This window comes from Haplochromis burtoni, unplaced genomic scaffold (genome assembly GCF_018398535.1).
Source record: "Haplochromis burtoni strain Fernald_Lab_line unplaced genomic scaffold, NCSU_Asbu1 Contig_60, whole genome shotgun sequence".
Lineage (NCBI taxonomy): Eukaryota > Metazoa > Chordata > Actinopteri > Cichliformes > Cichlidae > Haplochromis > Haplochromis burtoni.
In genome coordinates, this window is record NW_024582421.1 from 1968065 (window position 1) to 1987148 (window position 19084).

Consider the following 19084-nt stretch of genomic DNA (forward strand, 5'->3'; position numbering starts at 1 on the left):
CTATCTATCTATCTATCTATCTATCTATCTATCTATCTATCTATCTATCTATCTATCTATCTATCTATCTATCTATCTATCTATCTATGATTTTGAAATGGGTCACTAAGTGGAAAGTTAATCCACTTTTATAGTTAAAATGTTGTTGTAGAACACATAAAGCCAATATATTTTAGGTTCATCTTACACTATAATGTGTTGACTCCTAAACTAACATCAGTGAACCATTCAGCTGTTGTTTGTGCGTAAAAATGTTCGGAGTGGGTGTAGATCTTCCATAAAATGTAGAAAAGCTCACAAAGGCAGACTGTTTACTCTTCATCCATACTCTTTTCCAGTTAAAAGTATTGATTATGACTAATAAGCACATACACAGCCACTTTTTTTGCTCCAGTTTTACTGTTTTTTCTTGCCCATATTATGTTTCTGCTGACCTTTTAGAAAGATGGTAGGCACTTACAGGAAGGCCTAATGGCTTTGGACATGACATGTCTATTTAGACAACATCAGCAACGCCCGGTGTTTTACATACCAAGGCGATTCGAAGGATAAATGCAACACTGTCATTTTTAATGAAGATCTAATTTGGCTGTTCTGAACTATTTTGTTTAATTTTTATATATTAAATATATATATATATGTATATATTTATTGTCCAGGTACACCCTGGACAGACTGGCAACCTGTCCAAGGTGTACCCTGCCTCTCGCCCTATGGTGGCTGGAATAGGCTCCATCTGTCCCTGACCCTGAAAAGGATAAGGGAAAGAGGATCGATGGATGGATATTTAATTGGTAATTATAAGACTTACAGGAGAAATTATAAACTGTGTTTTTTCTCTCAGATCCGTTATGATGTGTGGCGTCGACTCCTGAAGACGTTCTGGGCAGTGGTTGTTGGTTACTCCATGGTGGTGTTGATAGCTATCTACATGTACCAGTTCAGAAGCGTGTCTGGGCTATTCAGACAAATCATGGGGATGTCAGAGGAAGGGTGAGTCTCATACAGTATTGTGCAGAAGTCTTTAGAAACTTCTTGATTCTTTATATTTTGTTAGGTAAATGGGATAATAGATGCTGCAATTTATGGAAACATGTGCAAGCACATATGTAAATACAGTGAAAGACAGTCTCTGACGTGCTGAAACACTATCCGCTCAAAACATGTGAGGGCTATAGGTTTGAGGCTGCTGTCAGGGGTTGGGGGGGGCCTCTGGCATTTGTAGTTGTTGAGGGCTTGGATGCCTCTTCACACCTTCTGGCAGCTGGTCTGTGAGGAAGTCCTCTTTCCTCTTCCTGTAGGCCTCCTTGGCCTGTTTGATGCCCCTCCTTAAGTTGGCTCTGGCACAGGGAGCTGTCCTTCATGCTGAAGGCGCAATTACTAGTTTTGATCAGAGCCTGTACTTCACCCATCATCCTGAGTTTTTGGTTAGAAAAAACCTGGATGGTTTTGGTCACTGTCATATTCTCTACCCAACACTTGATGTAGAAAAGGATAGATTGAGTTTTTCCATAGTTATGTGTAGACACGACACTGGTTTATACCTTGAGTTTGGTCCTTTTTATGTTTGTATGATTCTTACGTCAGTGGCTTAATAAAGAGAAAACTTTCCTCTGAAATGGTCAGGTACAAGGAGTGGACCAAAAATGAATGAAAAAGCAGGCAATGTCCAAGAAAAACATTGAAAGACCTTGAGAAAGCCCTGAGAACTATTGCTCAAGAGCACTTTAAAACATTGCAAGAAGGCCTGACTCCTAGAAAGCAAATATAAAGAAATGAGGGGTGTAGACTCGAGTCTTTTGTTTTGTACTATATACTCGTGGTAGGTCGTGAATTGTTACTCATTAATTTATTTTTGTTAGTGTTAGGAGCCTTTTTGATATGAAGCAAGAAGCTTCTTTATATCTGTTTAATTTGTCTTTGTAGCAGACTTGGCTGTTTGTTATAAGGTTGTGTGTTTTTCTCCCATGTGATTCTCCAGTCTTCGTGACCTGGGTCTGGAACGGTACGACACAGTAGAGCTGTTTGCACGCATTCTGCTTCCTGCTACGTTCCTTTTGGCTTGTATCCTCCAGCTTCATTATTTTAACTTTGACTTTCTGACTCTCACTGACCTGGACAACGTACCTGTCAGAGAGACTTCAAGGTGAGACAGCAGGAATGTATGGAGGGAAAGATCCTGCTCAGAAAAAACATTCTGTCCTTTGATATCGATATGAACAAGAACATGTGGTGCGTTATATTAAAAGAAACTTAAAGAAATGAGGCAGTCATGTATGTCAAAATAGGATAAATCTACTTAGAAAATATAATAAATACATTATTTTTATTATATTTTAAAAGTAATTATAGGTTTCCCCCTCTCTAGATAAATGAAATAACAATTTTTGTGGCTTTTTTGTATGAGGTGCAATAAAAAAGCTCTATGACTCCTTGAAAACACCTTAACAGATTTAAATTCTTCCCTTCAGGGTTGTCTTCCTGCACACCTGAGCCATTGTTGAATTGTAGCCAGAGACCTAACTCATTACCATGAATGATACTTGATGTAAAAGTCAGGTCAGTTTGGCACAGAAGTTAATGATTGTGTTCTGCAAGATTTTGAGGTTCAAGGTGAATTCGCAGCTGCTCAAGTGCTACTCGTCATAAGAGGATGTTAAAATTGTGGCATCACTGGGTACAGTCAGAAGATGCACAACAAAACAACTTTGAAGGGGAGTTTTTAGGTTTTTTGTTAAGGGAAATTTTAATAAGTCGTATGAAATGTTTACATTCTGATTGCCTACTGACTATACTACATACTCTATGTGTCTCATTTGTCCTTTTCTTCGTACAGAGAGGAAGAGCTCATGAATTCAGTCAATGAGATATCTGACACGTAAGTGTAGCAATTATCCTATTATAAATTTTTAATTGTACTCGCAGTTCAAATACTTTGATTGTTTGTACAAAGATCCACCACATTTGACCGCATCTCACACGGCTTATTCACTGCCTGTGGATAAAATCTGCATTTGAATCAAAATGAACTTTCTTTATGTGGTGAGAGCATTACATTATGTTTCAGTTACATAAAAATATTAAAAGTCGGGCAATAATAAAATAGTCTCTGGCTGTGCTTTGAGGTAACTGAAATATTACAAGTATTGTCATTATTCTCATTTTGTCCCAGGATTAAAGAAAACATTCAAAAGCTCCAGAAACGGTAAAACTTTTCATTGTTGTTTTATTATCTTTATTTTGTATTGTATTAATTTGGAACATAATTTGTTTGGATGAAAAGTTACTACGTATACTTGGATATATAACAACCTGTAAAACTGCCAATGGATTTGTTACTGAATTCCTGCAGTTTTTTAGTCAGATTTTCTTTAAATGAAACACGCTTATTGTGGTTGTCAGGCTTGTGAAGGAGCAGATGGGAAATGGTAAAAGTCAGGAGACTCTGGCCAGCATTGGACAGCAAAGCTCCTCAGAAAAAGGGGCAGAAGATCAGGAGGAGGAGACAGGAGAAGGTAGTATCTGTAACAACAATGTTTTTCATTAACAAGCTGGCACAGGTTGTTGTTGTTTTTTCAATTTTACTCTCTGAAACTCGTTGGCTTCCTTTAACACATGCAAACACATGCAAACATTACTCTTTCAGTTTAGAGCATTTGGAGTCTATTCACATGTTCTGATGTTTCCTCTTCAGATAACTGAGATTGTACTGTTACTGTCTGCGGCTGCAGCATTGATATAATCCAGTGTTAATGATCAAATTATGTCTGATGCCCTTTCCTACCCTTGGTATCATCCCCTCTTCTTAGAAACAGTGCACAGCAGCAGTGAGGACAAGTGGATTGTGATTGTGGATCGGGCAAGCCTGCTGCTCATCCAGGGTCTGTCGGGGTTTCGAAGGCTCCAGGAGCTGAGCTGGAGGCTGATGGAGCTCCACAGCCTCAAAATTGTGTCGTCTGGCATCATCTGGGTATCGCTGCAAGAGGTGGGATCTTGGCTCTGATCATGCATGCATAAATTCTATAGGTGTGTAAATACAAGTTATTAAAGCAGCAACAAAAAAAATATGTCCAACAGTATTGATTTACTTAGTGCTGATGTTGATGAGGGTACATTTAACCTCCAGCTCTTCTTCTTCTCTGTACATAAATATGTTAATATATTTTGCACAGGTTTCACTGATGAACTTGCTTTTCCTGGTTCTGTGGGCATTTGCACTCCCATTCCCACGGTTACGACCTTTAGCATCAAACATCTCTGCTGTGTGGGCATGCGTCATGGTGGTGTGCAAGATGTTTTACCAGCTCAAAGTCATCAAACCTCTTGATTACTCCTCTAACTGCACTGCTGTGAGTTTTCTGTAATTATAAGTCTCTGGAGGTTGGATTAAGTGGCTCGTTTCTGTGTTATTGGGGTTTTTTGCGCTTGTATTCTGTGGTAGTGCAGTTATACTCACTTCACAGCAAGAAGGTTCTCTGGTCAAACCTGCTAATGCATGTTAAGTTAATTTGTGAATGTAACTGCCACTGTGTCACTCAGGATTGTAGTTATGTGGGATGCTATTTCTTCTAGTACGCACAAACATTACAAACTTCAGTCACATGGTCCTGATGTCATCTCTGATACTGAGGTAGAAACAGGCTTTTATAATGAGTCTGACTACCTTGTCTAGGGTTTACTTCCCTCCAACAGCTCGGGCCTGGATGATGGAGCAGAGCTGAAGGGAAACATGGTGGAGTTGCTGAGGAGGTCTATTCTCTACATCGAGCCCGTTGACCCCGTCTACTGGTGTGGAGCACTGCGCAAGTGTGAGGGCAGGATTCTCCCCTGTCTCAGGGTGAGCTGATACATGTCAAAGTTTGGTATCTTAAAAAAATTGTGATGTGTTTCCAACATTTAGAAAAGAGTGCACCTGCTTTTAAAAGCTCTTTTAAAGTCGTCCAGATGAACAGAATCAACTTTTGGAGATTTACTTACCTGGATGATTGAGCATCTTTTAAAGTCATTTACTAGTCATGAAACTTCATTAGGGCAAAAATCTTTAAGAAATTTAGATTTCAGTTACTTAGCAGTAGTTTTGTTTAGAGAAAATAATACTTTGATATCCATACTATTATTATAGCATTAAAGTAATTATTGGTTGTTGTTTTTTTTACTGTGGTAGAACCATCTGATGGTCCTGGGTCTGCTGGTGTTCGAGTCTACTGTCCACCGCCACCAGCTCTACTTTCGTCTCAATAACAGCCTGAAGCCTCCACCCTTCAGCATTATCTTCCAAGGCATCACCAGGCAGCACCTGGATCATGGCATCCTGCCATGCATCAAGTACTTCATCAACTTCTTTTTCTACAAATTTGGACTCGAGGTACTTTTTCAGGCCTGCAGTATTCATTCTGTTTCTCTTTAACTGAAAGTGCACATCTCTGACTTCTTACCATGCTTGTACTGCTTCTTAGATCAGTTTAATCGTTGCAGTCAATGTGATTGGTCAGAGGATGGATTTCTACGCCCTGCTCCATTCCTGCGCCTTGCTAGCCGTCCTGTCTCGGCGACGCAGGAAGGCGATTGGTGAAGTGTGGTCTAAATACTGCACGTTTACAGCGGGCCTCATGGTGCTGCAGTATCTGCTCTGCATCGGCATCCCTCCTGCTTTCTGTGTTGGTAAGGATCTTTCTAATAGTTTGTAGCAGTTTTACTTCCATGTCTTGAAAAAAATATAAAAAAAGTTTCTAAGATAAAAAATGTAATCACCTAAATCACTTCAAAGGAAATATAAATATATATAAATGAAAATAATCTGTGCTATGCCTTTTATTCCATTTGCTTGGTAGATTACCCCTGGAGAACAGCTGTTCACCCTTTGTCTTCTAATGTGATTAAGTGGTTTTACATGCCGGACTTTGCCATGAGACCCAATCCTTTATTCATATTCTGTGAGTTCATCTTCTAAGTTCTTATTTTGTTGATCTTCTTTTCCTCTTCTGGGTTAGGGTCTCCCATTTTTGTCCTTTTCCGTCTGCAGATGACTACCTCCTGCTGCTCTGCTCGTCTCTGCAGTGGCACGTATTTGAGGAGGAGAACCGAGCTGCAGTGCGACTGCTGGCCGGGGACAATGTCGAGATCAGCCGCAGTTTGGATCCTTGCTCCTTCAACCAGTTCATACCTGTTGACAACTTTCTTCACTGCAGGTCAGAATGTGTGATTTTTAATTGTTGTAGGGTTTATATGTCTGTGATCAGTATACTGACACTGTGTAATTCTGTTGTTCAGTTTATTTTCTTCTTATCTTTAACATGACTCACCCTCCAAATCTAAATTTAGTGTTGATCAGAGCAGGAAATAGCCTGAACTCCATAATCCAGCACTCTCATCAAACCGCTTTTTGTATTGTGGGTTAAACTGCATATGGAGAGTTGGGAGCCCATCACTCTGGTCTGTGGTCATTTTAGGAGCATTAAAGGGTTGAATTAGATTATTAATTTATGCGTGTCTCATTTCCAGGAACTTTTGTTAATGGGCTTTAATTCAGTCTTCAGATTTCTTGCTGTCCATAAAATATAGTTCTGATAATTCTCAGACAAAACCAAAAAAATTCCATGTGGAAAACACATTTGGAATTAGTAATTTATGTACAATTTTATATTAAAATAAATACAAGAAATTCGACTCCCTGGCAGCTTAGAAGATTGCAGATACAAGTGGCGGAAACAAGCTGGCCTGCCCCTTAGTGATAGGTTTTAGGCATTCAGGGGCTCAGAGTAGAGCCGCCATTCCTCCACATTGAAAGGAGCCAGCTGAGGTGGTTCAGGCATCTGACAAGGATGCTTTTTGGTGCCTCCTGGATGAGGTGTTTTCCCCTACCGTGAGCAGGCTCCAGGACACGCTGGAGAGATAATCTCTCTGAGTTCGGCTGGGAATGCCTCGATGCTCCCCTGGATGAACTGAAGGAGGTGGCTTGAAAGAGGAAGGTATGGGCTTCTCTGCTTATGCTGCTGCCCCCAGGACTCAGTGCCATGTATGTAGAAGTCTGAATTTTCTGATTATGATGGCTACAAAATACATGAAGTAAGATTGAACTCTTTGAACAAGTTCAGATTTAATCTAAATGATTGTCCTTCTTGCTCTGCACCGTTCTCTCACATACACTCTTCCTGCTCCTCTTCTCTGATTGTTGTAATCCAACTAATCATCCCTGCCACCTATATTATTGATTCATTAATTAATTATTCCCTATTTGTAAAATTGCAAGCAAGCCACATGAGCAATGATTTTGAGGCTCGGGCTCCTTTGTTTCAACACATATTAGGCACGACAAAATTATTATTTATATCTCTACTTATTTCTCTGATGAACTTTTGGGCTATTCGCAGACGACTGATCGCCTATTCAGAGGGAACACCCTTTTAAAGCCCCGTCTGCCAACTTAAGAAATAAAGCCGTCATTACACATGTACTTTGGACAATGCTGGAAGATTGGATTCAGTTCGATTCTATGGAGCCGCCAGAAAAGTGTGCACAGAAGGCAGGAAACCTGATTTTGACTTACTGTAAATTCACCAGACAGACTTTGTACTAAGGAGCTAGCAGGTTAATGACTGATAAAAGAAAGAACTTGCTTATTTGTTTACACATAATAACACCACATCATGTTCCATTATGTTGATGTGCGTGAGTGATGTCAATGACCACAGGGAGCATCTGAGGCCTCGCTTCCAGACAGAAGCAACATTTAGTAAAGAGCTCATGATTTTTATTAAACATATAAACAGAAAACAAAACATAAATCATTGAATTCTCCCCTGTCTGTTCACATCCATGCATTTATTCATTGTACTACAACTGCACTGAATACTTTCTTATTGTCTGCAGTGCAAGTGTTAGTGTTATAACTAACTCTGTTTAGGCATGTAGTGTTCCCATGCTAAACTACATTAATTTTGTAAGTTACTATTAAATGTCCTTGTTTCCTTGGTGAGCTGAAAAGCCTGAAAATATAGAATACAAAATCTCTAATTTCCCCAGCGAAATTTTTGTACCACTCTGGATAGATAAGTATAAATAACTTGAAATGAGACAACATAATCTCTAAACGTTAATGATTATGAGTTTCCAAAGTGTCAGCCTGCACTTCAGAGCCTGTTGTTTAGATAGAGGGGATGAAGGTGACAATGAAGGTGACAAAGTTCATGGTAGAAGTGCAAGGTGAAACGTAGTTATGCAAAGACAGATCGCTTCTTCAAAAAGGCTGTAAAGAACACTAAATACTTTTAAAACGTTTCTAATTGTCTAGAGTTCTTGGCCATTAAATGTTTTTGTGTGCATTATAAGATAAACAATCGCTACCTCCGAGAAAAACGCTTTCCCTGGAAGTGGTTGAAGAGATTACATTGTTTTTAACTGTTAAAATACAAACCCGTTTATTCAGTTCATTCTTTTGTTAAAATCTTTAACAGTTTTCATCTAATTTTCTTTTCTTATTTACTTTTTCTACAAAATTGAAAAAACATTCTCTCAAACATTTGAAAAAGTAAGAAATGCATTCAATTAAATCCATAAGCCTGGACAATTACATCATAAGCTTGTACATTAAATATGGATAACGTGCACTTTAATAATAATTTTTTTGCTGTATCTTAATGTAAATACAGAGAAGGAATAAACTACTTGAAGAGTTTTAAATATGTGCTTTCCAAGGTTATTATAGTTTACTAAAACTAAAGTAAAAGCTGGAATTAGAAGGGTTTTTTTTATTAACTTAAATAAAAATAGAAACTAGACTTTTGAAAGATATCAAAACTAACTAAAACATTTCGTGAACTTGGAAATCAAATTAAAATAAAAAAAAATAGTGAAAGTTTTAATATTTATTATTTTAATATAATTGATAATTTGATTTTATCACAATTTGCTTAATGAAGCAGTCATGGATGTGTTTATTGGGAGTCTGGATGTTGTGTTTTTATTGTATTGCCTGTACTGATTTTCCTAAATCCTGCCTCTAAAATATGCCCTCCTCTATGTGGCGTCTAAAAATAAAAACTAATAGAAAATACAAAACTAGATTAACTGTAGTGCTTACATATTTTTTATAGCGATGGTTTAGCTTTGTAATATTTGGCAGTATGATTTTCTTTCTTTTTAAACTGAAGATGTGGTCTCTGTTTTGTCCTCAGGTGCTATCTTGATATGGTGAAGGTGTTTGTTTTCAGCTACTTCTTTTGGCTGGTGCTTTGTCTCATTTTCATCACTGGCACAACACGCATCAACATCTTCTGTCTCGGCTACCTGGTGGCCTGTTTCTACTTTATGCTGTTTGGAGGCAGTGTGCTGATGCAGCCAGTCAGATACATCCTGCGGCTATGGGACTGGCTCATTGGGTACACCTGCTTTGTGATCGCCATGAAGAACCTGGTGTCTGTAAGCGACCATACCATAAAGAAGTTCAGAAGTTGTACAATTGTACAGAATAATTCAAGACATGCAGCTATTTTTTTTAAATCATGCATTACTGATTAATGCCTCTTTTTCCTTCTTTCAGCTGGGTTCTTGTGCCTACCTGGACGGCCTGGTGAAGAACAGCTGCTGGCTAATTCAGGCATTTAGCATGTTTTGCACCATCAAAGGTTATGATGTCCGTAAGTGTCTGTAACAAGGATATTTAGTCACGATTTGTGTTAGGGAGAAAAGAATGTGCCAGAATTTCCGATGGTATATTTACACTCAAAGCCACTTTATTAGGTACTCCTGTTAAACTGCTCATGAATGCAAATATCTAATCAGCCAATCACATTGCAGCAACTCAGTGCATGACCTGCTGAAGTACAAACTGAAATTGTCACAGTGCTGAAACAATAATTATAAGCATCATTAAAAAAAGAAAAAAAAAAAACACAACAGAAATACATGATGGAAAATTAGAGTTTTTATGTTGACATTCAACATTTTTTAGATGTTTTACAACACTTTTTTACAGCTGTGTTATATTTTACTTTTTTATTTTTATAGTTGCACTTTATTTGGAAGGTTAAAATTATCATTTTAATTAGCCAAAATAAAATGCAGAATTAAATATCCATTGGTATACATTAAAATTAAAATCAAAGTCAATATTCTACACAACACATGATGCAGAAATGTTTTCTGTCATGTAAAAGTTTGTTAAAATCTGCTGTAAATTCTTCAGACATATTTCTCCTACCCTGTGTGCCTTTCAGCTGATCCCGATGATGAATGTGAGCTGCCTGCAGGTGAAGCCGGCATCGTCTGGGATGCGATCTGTTTCACTGTCCTCTTGGCACAAAGGAGGGTCTTCCTCAGCTACTACTTCCTCTATGTGGTGTCTGACCTCAAGTCTTCTAAGATATTGGCCTCTAGGTCAGTGCTTCATTTTCAGGTTTAGCTTTATAACATACAGTAGTCTTAAAGCTTTACACATAAGGTCAGTGAGGTTTGAAAACTTGAAAGTTTTATATGTTTTGTTGGATAAATCTAGATTGAGTGTAACACTTAAAAAATAAAAGAAAACCAAAGACACAAGAATTCATGCGAAAGCTGTTTACGAGAGGTTTTTGGTAGCTCTCTCTTTCATGGATAATTCATTACACAGAATTCCTAATAATAATTTCCAGTAATTTTCCTGGAAAGAACAACGTGATTTGGTCCTAACTGCATGAAAATGTATTTCGGCATGTTTGTTTGAGTTGCTGTGGATTTACTAAGGCTTACAAGGCTATGCTAGAATGACCAAACTACACTTTATTTTTTCTGTTTTTTTCTGTTCTGTTTTTACAACATAGTAGCTGTAAAAAGACATCACTAATCTCTTACACTAACTCATTTTACATGGTGGGTCAGATACAACCCACTTTCATCCTGAGAGGGCCAGACCAGTGAAACTTTCTTTTCTTTGTGTTTGTATACAGAAGTTTATTTGCACATTTAATTGCTGAAATATCTTATTATAAGAAAAAGAGCAGTTTCAACAGTATGTCTCAGTTTTGCTGCATAACTAAGAAGTGTTACTCTACTAAATGAAAGAAATCTGTTGCCAAGATCTGTATGATGTGTAAAACAAAATGTGTAAAGCATTGCCCAGACTGTCCTGTAATAATTGGACCGCACTGGAGTCTGCGCCAGGCCAATTTTGTCACACATTTTGGGCCTTATGTTTGACACCCCTGCTTTAGAGTCACAATGTAAACTTAGCTTGTTAATGTAAAAACAAACAAAGTAAAAGCTAAAGCAGCAGTTAATGTCCCTGTCCATCTCGACCTTGAAGGGGCGCTGAATTGTTTGAGGCCAGAGTGAAAAAACAGGTAGCAGCCCGACTGGAGATGGAGAAGAAATCAGTGGAGGCTCTGAAGAAACAGTAAGAACACTTACACTGAAACCATTAATGGATCAGGTTTACAGTAAAGACCATCACACTTCCCCTCTTCCTAAGCAGCGAGTTATAAACTAACCTTTCAGCCTTCTTCCTATAGGATGGAGAAGATCAAATCTAAACAGAAGAGTCGACCTGCACCACCAGAAGAACCTCTTGCTGATCAGGAGCAGGTGACACCTGGTAACACAAGTGACTCTTTTTCAGTTTCTAATGTTAGCAAGGAAAACAGGCCAAATTCATACAGTAGAGTAGAGAGAGTATGGTGAGGGATGTTTGAGGAGGGGGTTTAGTCTGCTTGTTTTTTTTCTCTGTGATGGATGTGTTTACTTTATGGAAGCCAGTAAATATCATCAACACATAAACAAAACGAACTGTAAATTCCAGGTGATGACGAGAAGGCAAAGAGAGATGCAGGAAAATGGTGGAAGCCCTGGGTCTCTCAGCCTGGAGGTGAGCAGGATCCTTAATCAGTGTGAAAGAAAGAGAGTATTGGCAGAGGAAAGAGTGAAGAAAATGCTGTTTCCTATCATTAGGTTGTGTGCTTCACTTCTTTTCAATTTAATCAGAGAAATGTTTTTAACCTGACAGTAAATGCAGCACCAGATTTTAGCCACTGACCTGCTTCTTTAGAGCAGATCAGATGCCAGTGGTATGTCTGTGTGTGCATGTAGTTTTGACACTGCTTTGTTTAACACAGTGGAAAACAATTGTGGCTACCACCTGTTTGAGAGTGACAGTGAGGAGGAGGAAGAGGAAGTTCCTGAGAAGACAGAGGAAGAGCAACCACCAAAGAAGAAATCTGCTTTTCAGGTTAGAGCCAGAATGATCTGAGCCAAAACTAAAAGCAATGGAGATACAGTTAAAGTATTTCACAATTTCCCCTTAAAGTGTTCATTTTGAATTTTGTAGCTGCAAAAACAATCTATGTTGTAAGATCAGTGGGTGATCTGTGCATCTTTGTCTTTAATTCTAGTTGGCCTATGAGGCCTGGGTCACGAGCTCAAAGAAGGCCTTGAAGGACCTGAAGAAGGAGAAGACAAAAATAAAGAAAGAAGAGAAGAAGAAAGCAAAGAGAGAGCTGCAGAGGCAGCAGGGTGAGAACGGATCATGTTGTGTTTACTAGTGCTACTCTTACTAGTAGACATGTATGGTAAAGTGGACTGTACCTATAAAGACATGCTGTATCACAAACAGTTTGATGATGGCTCTTGTTCTCCAGGCATTGATAAAGCAGAATCCAGTGAGGACGAACCAGATGAAAGTGTTGTGGAGGAGGAGGGAGAGGAGAAAAAAGGTATACACTTCTAAGGGATGGGAATGCCCTAGTTCCAAATGACCCTCTGCTTGTTGTTGCAATGAAAACAGGAAGCATTAAAAGCATGGAAAACCTTCACTCTAATTGGCTTACTGTGCTTTTACACATAACCTCTTACAGAAAACATCCTGCAGCGCATCATCAGCACGATAAAGTTCAGCTGGGTGTTCCTTCAGTCTCTTCTTGATGACCTGACGGAGGGATTGAACTCATTTTGTAAAGACAACCTGGGCATTTCCAAAGTGCTGCGCTTCGAGCGAGCGTTACTCAACCAGCAGCAAAAGAAGGTCAGCTGAGAGGATAAACACTTGATTTTAGTCAATAAGCAATGTAATTATAACAGAACAAGTTTCACAATTAGTCACAAGGCTGACATTTATATTTAACACAGTTTTATGGGGGAAAAACAACAACATTATCTGCTATTAGCAAGTTCAGTACATTCCAGGCAATCCCATAAGATGAACACTAAACACAAATGTCTTTAAATTTGTCTTTAAAGTGTTTTTGATACATCTTCAGTTTATTTAACCAGGATCCTTTATCCTAATGCACCTTTTAGCACTCTGTCTGTATTATTTGGCTCTGCAGGGTAAAGAGGTGAGTCAGGAGAGTGTGAAGCAGTTTTATGAAAACTGGAAGTCCCGTCAGAACACACTGTCATCTCAGGACAATCTAGATAAATCCCTGTCAGCTCCCGGCTCTCCACCTGCCAGCCCATCTTCACAACACGCGTACAAGAAGCTGAAGAACCAAGCCTCCAAAATTTCCTGGGGCAGCAGTGTTTCCAGGTACACACAGACAACATAGTCATAGTTTACCTTTCAGGCACACACACTGAGTCTCTCCCTCCTGCTTAACTTCAGCTGCATGACAGACGAGACGATGCTGGTGTCCCGGCAGCCAACGCAGGAGGAGCTGGATGAGCCTCCTGCTGTGTCACCTGCTGCTGACCAGCTCAGACGAAGGCTCTTTAAAGAGGCCAATATTGACATGACATCTTTTGACACTGAGGAACTTTCACCCAGGTGAATGGATGAGTGAATGACGTTTTAGACACATATTTCTGCTCAGTTTAATCCTGTTGTTAGCTGTGATCTCTAACAGACAAATCTATCAGACAAAAACTGGAGTGCAGAATTCATAAAATTATTATTTTCCATTGAGAATAACTTCTTCCTGTTCTTCATCCCAGTCAGTAAAACTGCAAACACCACATAAATAACACGCATAATTGCAGGAAAGGTTTCATTTACCAGAAACAGCTTCAGATACAAGAATTGTCTTTCAAGATGTGATTCTATGATTCCTGAAAGTAAGATTTCTGATTCGCCTGTTTCTTAAAAGCTGTGAAGAACCAAAAGAACTTCATGAACAAGAGGAGGATGATGAGAAACAAACAGAAGTTGAGATGAAATGTGAAGAAGAACAAGAACAACGAGAAGATCCTGAGGTGGAGAAAGAGGAGCGGGATGAGGAATCGCTGCAAAGAGAAGAGGAAGAAGGTGCCAAATACCCAGAATGGACCTCGCTGGATCTCAGGGATAGCGATGGAGAGAAGAGTCTTGACCTCACAGAGTCTCCCAGACCTCTGAGTCAAGAAACGAGGAACCTCACTGCCAGTGAGCTGCTACTCAACAAGTTAGTAGACACAAAAAAATGTAGTATGCAGGACAAAAGAGATATAAGCTCCATCTCTTAAGAACTTTAATCTCCATCATTGTGTTTTTCCTCTTCCTCTCTTCTCTGTCCTTTCTGATTCTGAAGCATGTTTGAAAATGATGAGATCTCCGAGTCCGACAAGTTTTTCGTGACCTTGCCGAGGCCGCTGAAGCTGCTGTTTGCCCTCTATAACACCATGGTGTCCAAGTCAGAGATGCTATGCTACTTTGTGATCATCCTAAACCACATTGTGTCAGCTTCGCTCCTCTCCCTCATCCTGCCAATTCTCATATTCCTCTGGGCCATGCTGTCTGTGCCTCGGCCGACCAAACGCTTCTGGATGACAGCCATCATTTACACTGAAGTAGGTTTTCTTGTAAATACGCCAGATAAAATCTAAATGAAGCAAGGGTGTGTTTTTAGTTTCTTAATGCAAATACTAGATACACATATAATGCTTTTAATGGTTGATTTGTTGAGTAGTTTAATGTGCGTGCTGCAAACAGAACTCACTCACATCTCTTGTGTCTCTCTTGTTTGTCTCAGCTGACTGTTGTGGTGAAGTACTTTTTCCAGTTTGGTTTCTTCCCCTGGACCACCTCTGCCTACCGAGGCATCAACGCTGACCGGCCCTTCGCCCTGCCCAACATCATTGGGGTGGAGAAGAAGGACGGCTATGTCCTCTTCGACCTAATTCAGCTGCTCGCGCTGTTCTTCCACCGATCTATCCTAAAGGTAATGTGAAAACTAACCACTGTAAATCGTTTTTAAGCAGCTACTTTGAAATGTTCAAGTGCTGCCTGTGTCTATGTCTCTGCAGTGCCACGGGCTGTGGGACAACAAGGAGGTTGAGATGCCCGATTTCTTCAAGAAGCTGAAGAAGAAAGTGGACAAGAAGAAGACCGGAGCAGAGAAGATGGGCAGCAGGGAGCAACCACCACGCCGTCTGAGGTTCCTCCCCCTCCAGGCGTCCACCACCTCCTTATTCTGTAGACTGAAAAAAGGCGAATCTGCAGAATCTGGTGGTGAATATTCAGAAGATCCCTACATGTCTTGAATAAAGAGTCTCCATGTTCATTATCTCATTTTTGGAAGTTGTCATGTTGAATTCATTACCAGCAAATGGCTAGTTTTTCTCAATTTCTTTTAATTTGTTTATTTTTTAAACTGGAGAGATGAAGCCCAAAAAGCAGCAAAGCAAGAAAAAGAGACGGGAACGACATAAGGCTCCGCTGACAAGGAAGCAGAGGATCAGACAGCAGATCAGAGAGAGGATGCTACAAGCCAAAGCTGCCGCCATAGAAGTGTGAGTTGTCTGCAGTCCACTAAGTCTGTTTTCTGAGATGTTAGTCATTACTTTATTTTGGTAGATAATATTTTTCCATAGATTTATTTTTAGTGGAGAGGAGCTTCCCGTTTCTGTCTTACTCTGCAGTCTCTTCTCTTTCTGCAGCGGCCTTCACATCTACTTACCTATAAGGCAGTTTTTCTATGACATCATTCACCCAGATTACAGCCCCGTGTGTGACGTCTACGCCCTCATGTTTCTCATTGATGTCGTCAACTTCATTGTCACCATATACGGATACTGGGCTTTTGGGGTAAGACTACACAAACATATGAATATTTCTTATTATTTAAATCATAAATAAAATTTACTTGACATGTATGATTCATGACAATGAGGCTAATTTTCATCGCTCTGTAGAAATACTCTGCAGCGGCTGACATCACAGAGTCACTGTCAGAAGACCAGGTTCCAGAGGCCTTTCTGGTCATGCTACTGATCCAGTTTGGTACCATGATAGTGGACCGAGCCCTTTACTTGAAGAAGTCTCTGCTGGGAAAGTGTGTTTTCCAGGTGGTGCTGGTGTTTGGCATACACTTCTGGATGTTCTTCATTCTCCCTGGTGTCACAGAGAGGTCATTGTTCAATAAATTCTTCTTCTTCTTCTCATTTTATACTCAGTAAAATAAAGTCAAACTCAGTGAAGTGCTTTGTAAATAAAGTTGGCATTGTATGACTGACCTTTTCAAACATTCAACCACCAAAACTAATTTTTCTGTTCAGGGCTGGATAACTGTAATCTGGCATCGTAATCAAAAAATAATAAAGCTTTATTATTTTTTTCAGCTTTTTTGTAAAACAGTAAATCTTAGAATTTCATGGATAACAACAATACTTATATTTTATCATTAAAAAATACATTTCAGTTAAAGAGCTTGCACATACTGGTGGATTAATGTCATATAAATCTTACATTTGACAGAGGCCTATTAAATTTGTTAAGCACAGTATATAAAAATAAAAATAAACAAATCTGATCCATGACAATAAAAGGAGCAAAGATCGATATCTCTTCTGTTTATTTGCTCCAGGAGGTTCAACAGAAACCCAGTTGCTCAGCTGTGGTACTTTGTAAAGTGTATCTACTTCGGCCTGTCTGCATACCAGATCAAATGTGGCTACCCAAACCGCATCCTGGGCAACTTCCTCACCAAGAACTACAACTACCTGAACCTCTTCCTCTTTCAGGGGTACAAAAACCGGCTAAACTGTAACTAAATAACTGCCAACATAAATACTTCAAACATGTTTTACACTGTGACTGGTTTGTTTGTAGCATGATCAAATTTTTATTTTAATTCAGAACATTTTTCTCTCTCTCTCTTCTCCTCTTCCAGTTTTCGGATGGTTCCCTTCCTGACAGAGCTGAGGGCGGTGATGGATTGGGTTTGGACCGACACCACGCTGTCTCTCTCCAGTTGGATTTGCGTTGAAGACATCTACGCTAACATATTCGTCCTTAAGTGCTGGAGGGAGTCTGAGAAAGTAAGCAGGAGTGCTTAAGAAAGTTGAAATTACTTTTAAAATCATTTTAGCCCCTGAACAAGTACAAAATAAACAATTAAATTACAGAAAAATGTGTGTTTTTCAGTGTAGACTGTAGAAATTTCCATTAAAAATATGAGAGAGTCTGGGCTGTGAGCTACCAGAACTCTTTGCTTACCTTTATAAATTTCTGATGCAGGAAAATTGAGACGAGCTGTTGAAATGGCACGTCTTTATCCAGTGGACTGAATAACTTTTGATGGCAATCTATTCGTAATTCTTCCAGAAATTCCCCCACCCTCCGGGGCAGAAGAAGAAGAAGGTGGTGAAATATGGAATGGGAGGTTTCATCATCTTTGCTCTCATCAGCATCATCTGGTTCCCACTGCTCTTCATGTCACTGGTCCAGTCAGCAGCCGGAGTGACCAATCAGCCTTTAGACGTCTCCATCCAGCTCAGCATCGCAGGATACGAGGTCAGAATCGATACATCATATTTTGTGTTCATTATACTTTTTTCTCCACAAAAAAATGTTATGGTTACTAATATTATTTATAAAGTTTGTGCTTCCTTCTAAGGTGAAACGGCAAAGTCACGGTGCATGGAAAACTAAATTCATATTTGCTATCATTAAACACAAGAAACATCACTTCCCTGCAATAGTGTCATGGTTTATGTGTATGTGTGTGGACATGTGTTAATTCTCTGCTGCATCTTTGTGTGTTCTCACAGCCTTTGTTCACTATGAGCGCCCAGGAGCAGAACTTGGTGCCTTACACAGAAGCCAAATTCAACAGGCTCACCAAAGTTTATGCGACTCATCCAGTGAGACACAGTTTATTCTACTGTAAATAGAAACAAATACATAAAGCATCAAAACTCCACTCAATCTGGTTCTTTAACAGAATACATTAACCTCGAAAACTAAAACAAATTCATGAGCTCAGCCCTAGCTGTAATAATACCATCTATGACCACAGGAGGGAGCAGTCATTCGGGTATTAGAGCAGAAAACCAGAACACCTGTAGAAATACATTACTGTCCAGCATTTCTTACACAATGTCCATTACAAGAAGATATAACTTCGGGTGGTCAGATGACACTACACTTATTACATTCATTATTCATTATTAACTCTCTACATGGACTCACTGTGCCATGTTGAAATAGAGTTTATGCTGCGTTTGTATTATATAACACTAGTTGATGTTGAAATATCATTATCCAAATTCACCAGAACACTGCAGCGGCATTTGCTGAAATAACCAAGGAAATCTAATCATCTCTCAATCACTCTCTCAGTCTGCCATGCAGTTCATCATGAACTATGAAGCTGAGGACATTCTCGTTGCTAAGATCAAGAGCGATGCCAGTTTACTGTGGACCATCAGCCCAGCCAGTCGAGCGGCCATGATCCAGGAGCTCAGCAACTCGTCTCACATATACATGACCTTACGCTGGACACTGCTCAGGTCAGGCTGTGTGTGTGTGTATCTTTCACCTTCAGATCATTTCTGCTTAGTATTTTTGTCAGCTAGTTGAGACAAAGAAAGAAAATTTATTTTTCTTAAAAGTAATTTAACCATCAAAGATATGGACACCGTCATAGCAAATTCACCCCAGAGTCAGAGCATGCAATGCTCAGGGAAGAAAAAAAAACAATGACTACATCTCAAACTCTACAGACCTCAGTTAGCATGTTAGATGTTAAAGTTCATGACAGTAAAAATACAAATAGACTGAACAAGTATGGCTTGTTTGGAAGCATCTACTCTCTAAAAAGAACAAGGCGCCACAGCAAGAAGACTTCTGCAACAATGTACTTTATTGTTACAATTAAAGAAAACCAAATGCATCAGCAAAAACTCCTCATACTAACTGTCAAGC

The 19084-nt window shown here is 39.4% G+C and overlaps 1 protein-coding gene across 1 annotated transcript in view; it reads left to right on the forward strand.

The window, feature by feature from the left end:
- The window catches only part of si:dkey-11f4.7 (piezo-type mechanosensitive ion channel component 2), a 30648-nt gene that overhangs the window by 8929 nt on the left and 2635 nt on the right, over positions 1-19084 (forward strand). Inside the window, exons 17-52 of the mRNA XM_014339685.2 lie at positions 845-993; positions 1982-2146; positions 2837-2878; positions 3173-3205; positions 3403-3515; positions 3810-3985; positions 4173-4349; positions 4673-4837; positions 5165-5365; positions 5457-5661; positions 5832-5933; positions 6023-6188; positions 9174-9417; positions 9539-9635; positions 10215-10374; positions 11279-11368; positions 11484-11566; positions 11771-11836; positions 12084-12196; positions 12360-12480; positions 12606-12680; positions 12822-12988; positions 13293-13492; positions 13568-13729; positions 14049-14342; positions 14469-14727; positions 14910-15098; positions 15184-15388; positions 15537-15669; positions 15817-15964; positions 16072-16286; positions 16743-16901; positions 17049-17196; positions 17483-17671; positions 17929-18021; positions 18500-18669. Of these exons, the coding sequence (XP_014195171.2) occupies positions 845-993; positions 1982-2146; positions 2837-2878; positions 3173-3205; positions 3403-3515; positions 3810-3985; positions 4173-4349; positions 4673-4837; positions 5165-5365; positions 5457-5661; positions 5832-5933; positions 6023-6188; positions 9174-9417; positions 9539-9635; positions 10215-10374; positions 11279-11368; positions 11484-11566; positions 11771-11836; positions 12084-12196; positions 12360-12480; positions 12606-12680; positions 12822-12988; positions 13293-13492; positions 13568-13729; positions 14049-14342; positions 14469-14727; positions 14910-15098; positions 15184-15388; positions 15537-15669; positions 15817-15964; positions 16072-16286; positions 16743-16901; positions 17049-17196; positions 17483-17671; positions 17929-18021; positions 18500-18669 (5474 nt within the window). The remainder of the gene's footprint in view (positions 1-844; positions 994-1981; positions 2147-2836; positions 2879-3172; positions 3206-3402; positions 3516-3809; positions 3986-4172; positions 4350-4672; positions 4838-5164; positions 5366-5456; positions 5662-5831; positions 5934-6022; positions 6189-9173; positions 9418-9538; positions 9636-10214; positions 10375-11278; positions 11369-11483; positions 11567-11770; positions 11837-12083; positions 12197-12359; positions 12481-12605; positions 12681-12821; positions 12989-13292; positions 13493-13567; positions 13730-14048; positions 14343-14468; positions 14728-14909; positions 15099-15183; positions 15389-15536; positions 15670-15816; positions 15965-16071; positions 16287-16742; positions 16902-17048; positions 17197-17482; positions 17672-17928; positions 18022-18499; positions 18670-19084) is intronic.